The sequence below is a fragment of the Oncorhynchus tshawytscha genome, linkage group LG16 (genome assembly GCF_018296145.1).
Source record: "Oncorhynchus tshawytscha isolate Ot180627B linkage group LG16, Otsh_v2.0, whole genome shotgun sequence".
Taxonomy (NCBI): Eukaryota; Metazoa; Chordata; class Actinopteri; order Salmoniformes; family Salmonidae; genus Oncorhynchus; species Oncorhynchus tshawytscha.
This window is the reverse complement of record NC_056444.1, coordinates 65,344,913-65,356,002: the sequence shown is the minus strand read 5'-3', so window position 1 is coordinate 65,356,002 and position 11,090 is coordinate 65,344,913. Positions and strand designations below refer to the sequence as shown.

The window sequence follows — 11,090 nt, the reverse complement described above, 5'->3', positions numbered from 1 at the left end:
ATTCATTTGGAACCGTTTTCCTGTATGTGGGTGGCAGATATATTCACACTTCATCATGTTGTTACACTGTGCGCAACCTCTGCATTTATAGCTACCATTCGGAAGAGGGCATAAAAGAGCCTGGCTAATTGGCATGGACCAATTTTATTTATTTTTTTACCATATATTTGTCCAGAAATCAAAGCCTTTGCTTATTCTACATTTTTTAAGATGGAAAATGGCTGTATATATGTCACAATGTAAACAATAATAATAGACTCTTAGCTTTCATTTGACACACAATTTGACATGCTCCTATGAACGTTGTACTCATGGGTCCTTTTACATGGAAATGCCCTAAAAGTAAAATCAGTGGTGGAAAAAGTACCCAATTGTCCTACTTGAGTAAAAGTACAGATACCTTCATAGAAAATGACTCAAGTAAAAGTGAAAGTCACCCAGTAAAATACTACTTGAGTAAAAGTCTAAAAGTATTTGGTTTTTAAATATACTTAAGTATTAAAAGTACATATAATTGCTAAAATATACTTATTAAGTATCAAAAGTAAAAGTACAAGTATAAATGATTTCAAATTCCTTATATTAAGCAAAGCAGACAGCCACATTTTCTTGTTTAAATTTTTTTTTTTATGGATAGCCAGGTACACACTCAGACACCATTTACAAACAAAGTATGTGTTTAGTGAGTCCGCCAGATCAGAGGCAGTAGGGATGACGAGGGATGTTCTCTTGAAAAGGTTGTGAATTAGACCATTTTCCTGTCGTGCTAAGAATTCTAAATGTAATTAGTACTTTTCAGGTTCAGGGAAAATGTATGAAGTAAAAAAGTACATCATTTGCTTTAGGAATGTAGTGAAATAATAGTTGTCAAAAATATAAAAAGTAAAGTACAGATACCCCAAAAAACAACTTAAGTAGAACTTTAAAGTATTTTTACTTAAGTACTTTACACCACTAGATAAAATAGATTGAGTTGAATTATTATGTAAAAAGTTATTATGGTAAAGTTGTTGAGTTGGTGCCATTCAGGATAATGATCAATTGTAGCTGACTTTCCTTTCTTCCGGTCTGTAAAACAAGATTTTTTAAAATACAATTTTATACAATGCACTCCAGTTATGTATCAGCCAAGCCTACAAAGTGTTATATTGTCAGTGAATAGAACATTCAGAATTACTCACATTTTCATGTGGTAAGGGCAGGAGTCCATTTCCTTTCCAGGCCACATGTGATGGTGCCTGGTCCATCCATCACCATGCCCCTATCACAGACAAATGCCACAGAGTCACCAAACTTAAGAGACATTCTTGCTCCTCTTGTCAATTGAGCATTTAAATGACAACATACGTTTTCATTCTATTGTTTTTAAAGGGGATGAGCGGTTTGTTCCCTAACATTAGTCTCGGGGCCAAGTTCTCAACACCTAAGGGGTGTTCCTAGTTTGCTAAAAAACATTGCAAAATAGTGCAGCTGGAGAAGCTATAGACTTGAAAAGGATTTGGAACCTTTGCACTCTGGAGGTGGATCACTCCATGTCCCATCTTTGGTACAGTAGATCTCTCTCGCTCCAATCAGTTTCCCTATGCGACATCGATAGCCAATCACAGTGCTGTACAAGTAAGGTGGTTCCAAATAGCCATTTGTTACTCCATTTACCACCGTAGGAGGTTCAGCACACTGCACAGCTGAAAGACACACATTTACATGATTTTACATGATTACATTACAACAATTTAGAGAATATTATGGTGACAGTATTGGAAGTTCAGGGATGTTATAAACTGAAACAATGACACCTAAAGCAATTTACCTATGACCCAGATACTGTGTGGTGCAATAGGGCGATTCGGTTCCACGCCAGCGAGAGCAGAAAATATTTTTGGTATCTCAGACTGTTCTGGCAAATCTCACATAAAAACTTCATTGGGAGGAAGGATGCTTGAAAAGCTTTTTACATTTGTATCACAAACCATTTTTGAGAAAATCATGATGAAAGTGGATATTTTAGGCCCTTTTTAGAGCTATACATGCCTCCTGTAAGACCCTATGATCTGTGAACCGTACACAATACAGACAACATCTTGGTGTCATTATACTCCTTAACGTGTTCTCTAAAATATGGAGTATGTCTACATTCTGAAATACACATTCTCACATTAATTTATTCAACATTTTGCTTATTTGTAGACATATTGTTTGTAACAATATACTCTTCAAACATGTCACATTTCTAGAATGGTCTCTCTGGTACTTTTACTGACATGACCCATTTTATACATAGAAATGTATATTACAGGTAATTAACCAATCACAGCCCTCCTTTAGGATTGCACATTCAGCAAGTCACCAGCAGAGGGAATTTCCCATTCACTGTGTTGATGGTGCTCATAAAATGTATAATACCTTCAGAATTAGCAGAGCGCCAACTCTGGAAATTGTATGTATATACTTGTACAGCATATATTGTTACAAATAATATGTCTTAAAATGAACAAAATCAAAAAGAGTAGTTTTGAGATATTAATATTTCATTGTTGAATAAATTAATGTGAAAAATTGTGTTTCAGAATGTAGACATACTCCATATTTTAGAGAACACTATAAAGAGTATAGTGACACCAAGATGTTGTCTGTATTGTGTACGGTTCACAGATCATAGGGTCTTACAGGAGGCATGTATAGCTCTAAAAAGGGCCTAAAATGTCCACTTTCATCATGATTTTCTCAAAATTACTTTGTGATACAAATGTAAAAAAACATGTCAAACATTCTTCCTCCCAATGAAGTTGCTATGTGAGAATTGGCAGGACAATCTGAGATACCAAAAAATATTGCCCACTCCCGCTGGTGTGGAATTGCCCAGTAGCCTATGTAAAACATGTATGTGACAGCCTACCTTCACAGACCGGAACACGCCCATCCCAGCCATCATTCATGCAATTTCTTACATCCTGTCCAACCAGTTGATACCTGGTTAAAAAATGGGCACAAAAAGTGATTTAATCTGGCAATGCATAATTTTATTTGTACACTGTAACAATTATGAGGGTTAGGTAGCCTCGAGAGAAAATAGACATAGTAACAGAATACGTACCCCTCATTACAAACCCCTGTAGCTGTATCCCCAAACTGTACACCGGTATAAATGAAATCACCAAAAAAGATCTCTCCAGCAGATCCACATGATTTGCCTTTGGACAAGAAACTTTCACAATACATTTTTTGGGAAAGAACAAAATACACAAACCTTCACTCCCACAGAGTGATATAATATAGACTAGCTATGGATCTGCTGCCACCTAATGGTTAAACAAGATAAGTGCAACCTCCTTAACACGCTACCTCTGAGACAGAGCAGTTGCATTTTGTTGAATGTTCTTTATGTACTATATACTGTTTATATACATTTAATATATTCTGAACAGCATTAATACTTCTCCTTATGGGTTCTTACGTTCACATCTCAGAGTTACTGGCGTCCACTTCCCACTGACACAGGTACTATAGTAAGCGCCTCCTGCTCTCACGTATCCCAAGGCACAACTGTAACGGACCCGTTCACCAGGACCAAAGTCTGTCTGTGTTATATAACGGTCAGAAAGGTGTGCGTTGGGGAGGTATGGTGGCACTCTACATCTGCCTAAAGGAAAGGGAGATGGACCATTTTGACAAAAGATAGAAAGTACATCTAGTATAATACCAACGCATCATAACATGTATTATATTTTTCTATGATCAAAGAGAGAGATCTTGGATGGTGTTATGTTTACCATCAGGCTTGGAGCTTTGAGTTATATCAGAGGAATGACAGAGTGGGAGCTGGGGCTGCCACTGGCCATCTGGTCCACAGGTAAGCTGCTGGGCTCCAGTCAGGAGGAAACCCTCAGAGCAGGTGAAGGTCACTGAGTCTCCAACCCTGTACACTGAGTCAGCCTCACTCAGCTTCACACCGTTGGCCACAGAAGGATCAGGGCAGATCACTTCTGCTGGAACCACTTGTGGTTTACCTCCTACTAAAATGAGGACATTTAAAATGTTAGTGGTTTTGTTTAATTCATTGTTGCATCAATAATGACAATCGTTAATGTGGCTCATTTTGGAGATGCCTCCATGGAGACAATGAGCTTATGCTTTGGTTAAAAGCATTGCAGTACAGTAGATAGGACATTAGCCATGCTGTAGTAGCCTAAAGAAACGTTTGTTTATGTGATATTATCATGCTTTTGAGATAATGGGACAACTACGGACTGAATGTCCAAGGCCAACATGGTCAAGTCTCAACAGGAGTATCTTGGTGTGTGGTGCCTACAATCTCTTAGACAAGTACAGGGTCATGTCAGTCTGGTATTTCATACAGCAGGACTTACTACATTGATTAGGAGGTGTGTTATGTATCCTACTTAGAAAGGGATAGATCTTATTGCTGCATATTACTGTAAGATTGGTCATTGAATGTTGCACACCTTCACAAGTGGGAATCTCTCCACTCCAGCCAGACTCTTTACACATTCTGTATTCCATCCCCTTCAGTGTAAACCTGTTCCAATATCACAGAGAGGATGAAAACAAATCTCAGGCTATAGACCTATTTCATTACATTCAAGACACTTCCCACTGGGCATGGATGTCAGTTCAATGTCTAGTTTTTATAACATTTGGTTGAGTTTTCAACTAATGTGAATTCAATGTGAAAACAACAAAAAATGTCACTTCATTTAGTTTAAAAGTTAGGTAAAAAAAAAGTTGAAATGCCCTTCTAGATGACTTTTTGCAAATCCAATCAGTTTTCCACGTTGATTCAATGTCATCACATAGATTTTTTGGGTTAAAATTATGTGGAAAACACATTGATCGAGTCAGTTTTTGTCCAGTGGGTTACTTACCCCTCATTGCACACTGCATATGCCTTGTCCCTGAGCGAAGCCCCTGTGTAATCATAGTGTCCATTGAACAACTCCCCAGCAGATCCACACGTTTTCTCTAAGGAGAGGACACATTAAAAAACAGCAGAGCAGTCAGGGAACGAATCCAGGGTGGATGCGCCAAACTCAACATAAAGACTCATAGAGAGAGGTGTTAAGACAGCAACACTGCAGCCCTCAACGACTGAAGAGAATATACATTCAACTTCCCAAATTTTCTCTCTTTGCAACCAGCAGAGTAGTGTCAAATGATAGCTCCTTGCCACAAAAATCTCATCCCACACATCACAGACTCAGACAGAGACACTTATCATAACCATAATGATATGATGACATGACATTAATTGAACCAGTGTTATGCACAACAACAATACACTGAGCTAAATGCTTAGCTGTAGCCTATTACTTACTTTCACACTTCATGGATAACACTGTCCATTTTCCAGCTTCACACATGATAGAACGAATGCCTTTGTACTGAGTGTAGCCCTCAACACATCTGTAGAGGACTTTAGCTCCTTCGCTGAATATGTTTTTCTGTCTCAGGTATTTGGCCCTGACTTGCATGTGTGGAAAGGACGGCGGCGTACCACATTTCGATGGAACTTCAGCTGTTTACAAACAAATGAGCCACACCAGAGAGGTAAAGAAGAATCAGAATCAATCAAGAGTTAGCTAACGTTGTTAAAACTATATATTTTTAAATAACTATTGACTTTCTGCTTCATTAAGAAATAAACTTCAATGTGTTTTTGGTTGTTGAGACAATTACACCATGTCCATTCCAAGCTTATCTTTCTAAAAAACAATTGCAAAGTTATTTCAATATATTTAGGCAAGTTAGCTGGTTAACTCATTTATCCTGCTTTGTAGTACTCATCAAGTGGCAATTTCAATCACTGCATTAATACCGATTAATACAAATTCTAGAAATTACATTGTCGGTGTTACAGTGGTCTGTGCAATGTTATGTTTACGAATATAATAATCTTACCCGAGGCATGTATGGCAATTGATAAAAAGAACATGATTTTATATCCCAGATTCATCATTTCATCCACGTTTATTGTGCATTCGGATCTGTAGGCCTACCCATTGAAATGTTATTGTGCTTAATAAAATACTATCTAGAGTAGGCTGTATTTTATAGTTGGAGGGTGGAGCAGACATGTAAGTAGGCTTATTTCTATTCAGATGTTTATTTACGTCAGCTACTTAGGCTTTACTCACGGGGCGTGTTTGTTTTGCATGGCCTGGTGCACCGGGTGGGCGGAGTTTGCACATTTTAGACCATTCCATTGGCCTTAAGTGAAATCTCCACCCAACTGGGTCACTGGGCCATGCTAAACAAACTGGCCCATTAGCAAGCTACATTGTTTAGCCTACAACCTGTGTTTTCCCACTGATATTTGTAAATCAAGTATGATAAGTGGACAAAGATGCATTCCAAAATAGGAGTGAGTCAAAGTTGATGTGTTTTACATATCAAATTTCTTCCTGAAATCTGTTACGATAAGAGTGGAAAGCTCTATGGCCCATTTCCCTTTGGGGACAAATCTAAGGGCCAAATACATAGGACCAAGATTGAAAAAAAAAACTTGACAGAACATGATTTGTTTACACTAGCATTGTCTGCCACTTCACTGATTTCCCCTCCACTCTTGATCCTCCAATTTCACCCACATTTCTGCTCTAGCCTGTATTCATGTTGCAGAGCAGATCCACAGAGAGAAACACTCCCATTTTAGTAAGATTATACAATTCTAACTTCTGCACACAAAATGCAGTGAGGCAAGATCATGCCACTGAACTTGTAGTGGGAGCACTAGTTTACCACACCCTCTGTTCTGTACATGCTTTGGACAGACAAAATATGTTTCCTATGATGGTAGTTAAACTGGCAGGGCAACCCAGTTTCCACCCAACCCAGTTCCCATAAAACTTCTTATTATCAAAACATAGCTAATAAAAGTCTAGCTTGTCAACTTGTTTACTGTCCCCAATTGTATTTGTATAAAACTTAACTACACTGAACAAAACTATAAAACACAACATGTAAAGGGTTGGTCCCATGTTTCATGACCTGAAATAAATTATCCCAGAAATGTTCCAAACGCACAAAAACCTTACTTCTCTCAAATGTTACGCAAAAATGTGTTTTACATCCCTGTTAGTGAGCATTTCTCCTTTGCCAAAATAACCCATCCACCTGACAGATGTGGCATATAAAGCAATTGATTAAACAGCATGATCTTTACACAGGTGCACCTTGTACTGGGAACAATAAAAAGGCCACAATGCCAAAGATGTTTCAAGTTTTGAGGGAGCATGCAATTGCCATGCAGACAGCAGGAATGTCCACCATAGCTTTTGCCAGATAATTGATTGTTAATTTCTCTACCATACGCTGCCTCCAACGTCATTTTTGTGAATTTGGCAATATTTCTAACTGGCCTCACACCCCAAGACTACTTGGAACCACGCCAGCCCAGGACCTCCAGAGCTGGCTTCTTCACCTGCGGGATGGCTGATGAAACTGTGTTTGCACAACTGAAGAATTTCTGCACCAACTGTCAGAAATCATCTCAGGGAAGCTGATCTGCGAGCTTGTCGTCCTCACCGGTGTCTTGACCTGACTGAAATTCGGCGTCGTAAACGACTTGTGGGCAAACGCTCAACTTCGATGGCCACTGGCACGCTGGAGAAGTGTGCTCTTAAGATTAAGCCTGGTTTCAACTGTACAAGGTAGATGGCATTGTGTTGTGTGGGTGAGCGGTTTTCTGATGTCAATGTTGTGAACAGAGTGCCCCATGGTGGCGGTAAGGTTATGGTATGGGCAGGCATAAGCTACGGACAACAAACACAATGGCATTTTATCTATGGCAAATTGAACGCACAGCAATACCGTGACCAGATCCTGAGGCCCATTGTCGTGCCATTCATCCACTGCCATCACCTCATCTTTCAGCATGATAATGCACAGACCCATGTCGCAAGGACCTGTACACCATTCCTGGAAGCTGAAACTGTCCCAGTTCTTCCATGGCCTGCATACTCACCAGACATGACACCCATTGAGCATGTCTGAGATGCTCTGGATCAACGTGTACAACAACATGTTCCAGTCCTTGCCAATATCCAGCAACTTCACACAGCCATTAGAGGAATGGGACAAAATTCCACAGGCCACAATCAACAGCCTGATCAACTCTATGCGAAGGAGATGTCGCGCTGCATGAGGTAAATGGTGGCCACACCAGATACTGACTGGTTTTCTGATCTACGCCCCTACCCTTTAATTTTTAAAAAATTTTTTTAAGGCATCTGTGACCAACAGATCCATATCTGTACTCCCAGTCATGTGAAATCCATAGATTAGGGCCTAAATCATTTATTTTAATGGACCGATTTCCTTATATGAACTGTAACTCAGTAAAATCTTTGTTGCGTTTATATTTTTGTTCAGTGCATTTGTGTAGACTAGCCATGTTATCAACATTTGATTACTGATGAACCACTCATCCAAGGACAGGATGCCTATAGGCGGTGTACTGATTTATTTTGGTCCTCGGTCTGTCATTGGTTTATAGCAGGGGTGTCAAACTAATTCCATGGATGGCCTAGTGTCTGCTGACTTTTGTTTTTTCCTTTCAATTAAGACCTAGACAACCAGGTGAGGAGAGTTCCTTACTAATTAGTGACCTTAATTCATCAATCAAGTACAAGGGAGGAGCGAAAACCCACGGACACTCGGCCCTCCATGAAATGAGTTTGACACATTTATAGAAAGCCCCATTTAAGTTCCCTACACATCAGAAAACCCAACAATTTATTATTTCTATTCCAACTATAGTTCAGAATTGTCCTAATTTACAAACACAGTAATACAAGGTTATATATGACTCATAACATTTCATTACAATATCGCCACACCTTAAAGTGTTGTTGGTTTAGGTAAATGGTTGCCTCGAGTGTAGTACAATGCGGTCTGGCGAAAGATGCCCACTGATACACAAACAAGGCTGTGAAAGCGGTAATGCGTGACAAGGACATTACTGTTTCCAATAACAGAAATGTAAAAAAATATAGTCAAAAGGAGGCACGCCTGCTGATTGAACCAAATAAATACTTCCTGTGAGAATAATGTACCCTATGCTTCAGTAGTTCATGCTATACACAGACACTGAAGTTTCAGATGGTAGTATAACAATGAACCAACCCATTTCCCCTATGACACACCAGTCTGGAAACATTTGAACATCCCCAATCCCCTGCTGCCACCTTCCCTTTAAGATTGAGTCATCTCGGTTATTATTCCCAGGAAGCCACTCCCAGTCTTGCCCCATAGCCAGGGTTCTGCCACAGGCTTGCCCTGGCTTGAGAGAGACAGGGAGTTGTAGTGGAAACATCTAAACAGGATGACACCTCCCACTGAGCTCAATACATCTAGCCACATTATGTACCAGAGAACCAAGTCAAGTCAAACTGCCATGAACAAGACGTTCTGACAGAGTACAACATAATTTCTTCAATAATTTACACTTACATCAGATAATTCTAGTGATCTAAAAATATCTTACAGCATCATACCATTATATCATTCAGTATGTTGTAGTCTTACAGGCTACTGACTGACTGCCTACTTATATAATAACATTGTCTTGTAACAGCCACAAAAGTAATGTTGCTAAACACCGGCACAGAAGCACTTTAGAGCAGCATTGACTTTAACATGATCAATGTGGCAGTAATAAACAAGATGCACATGGTTGGACACAATCAGTGAACTGTAAGTATGAAAGTACCCATCTTCGATTACGCTGTGCTTTTTCAAATGTCAGTATAGCAAATTTAAGAATCAATATTCCAAAATGTTGATGGCATGTTGACTGTAACTACAGTATTACTGTCTAAAACATATTTGCCCCCTTAAATCATGTTGCCATTTTAGCTGAGGACATGCAATTGATACATTGATAATGCAAAGACATGGGTGTTTCATAACATGGCCATGAATATGTGACAGAATTGCAGTGTGAAATGTGAACTCTATGCACACACAGTAATGTAACATGTAAAAGTAACATGTGACTAACTAATAACATTTTGGCTTAAGAGTTAATGTTAAATCCTGTATGGTGGTATTTCAGCATTTGTACTCTCACGGATGAAACAAGGCTGGTCAAGTATGAGAATGTTCAAAAGAGATGATATTCAACTATCCAATTAAAGGGGTACATATACTGAACAAAAATATAAAAAGACAACATGTAAAAGTGTTGGTCCTATGTTTCATGAGCTGAAATAAAAGATCCCAGAAATGTTCCATACGCACAAAAATACATTTCTCAAATGATGTAAACAAATGTATGCACATCTCTGTTAGTGAGCATTTCTCATTTGCCAAGACAATCCATCCACCTGACGGGTGTGGCATGTCAAGAAGCTGATTAAACAGCATGATCATTACACAGGTTCACCTTGTGCTGGGGACAACAAAAGAGCACTAAAATGTGCAGTTGTGTCACAACACAATGCCACATATGTCTCAAGTTGAGGGAGCGTGCAATTGGCATGCTGATTGCAGGAATGCCCACCAGAACTGTTGCCAGAGAATTTAATGTTAATTTCTAAGGACTATTTCTGTCTGTAATAAAGCCCTTTTGTGAGGAAAAGCTCATTCTGATTGGCTGGGCCTGGCTCCCAAGTGGGTGGGCTTATGCCCTTCCCAGGCCCCAATGGCTACGACCTTGCCCAGTCATGTCAAATTCATAGATTAGGGCCTAATTTATTTATTTAAATTTACTAATTTCCTAATATGAGCTGTAACTCAGTTAAACCATTAAAATTGTTGCATGTTGCATTTAGATTTTTGTTCAGAATATATTATTCATAAGATCTTAAGTAATTGTTTATAAACTACATTGTAGAATTAAAGGATAATAATTTAAGGATAAGACAGTGTTTGTAGTCAGTGCTTTGTTTTTGTTACATTTTTCAGTGTGGCAACCCTCTCCATTAGTTACAGTGTAAATTAAATACATTGTAATAGACAAATCACTGAATGTCTCAAATCTACTGAGACAAATAATCTCAAGGATGTCCTCTATTCAACATTCTAAAGTTCTGTTCACAATAAATTAAACGTTGACTGTTGATAAGTGTGTG

The 11,090-nt window shown here is 38.8% G+C and overlaps 1 protein-coding gene across 2 annotated transcripts; it reads right to left on the bottom strand.

The window, feature by feature from the left end:
* Positions 1-610: 610 nt before the first annotated feature.
* LOC112216119 (complement receptor type 2) lies at positions 611-7,116 on the bottom strand. 2 transcript variants are annotated; one of them, XM_024375843.2, is made up of 11 exons: positions 5,917-7,116; positions 5,333-5,533; positions 4,884-4,980; positions 4,464-4,537; positions 3,771-4,010; positions 3,455-3,640; positions 3,095-3,191; positions 2,897-2,970; positions 1,506-1,685; positions 1,182-1,261; positions 611-1,068 (listed from the first exon to the last, which is right to left on the bottom strand). In XM_024375843.2, the coding sequence occupies exons 1-10, from the start codon at positions 5,972-5,974 to the stop codon at positions 1,251-1,253; spliced, it is 1,218 nt and encodes a 405-aa protein (XP_024231611.1). In that variant the 5' UTR covers positions 5,975-7,116; the 3' UTR covers positions 611-1,068; positions 1,182-1,250. The 2 variants fall into 2 exon arrangements, with proteins under 2 accessions (XP_024231611.1, XP_024231610.1); XM_024375842.2 differs by having other exon boundaries at positions 3,771-4,013; positions 5,917-7,112.
* Positions 7,117-11,090: the final 3,974 nt, after the last annotated feature.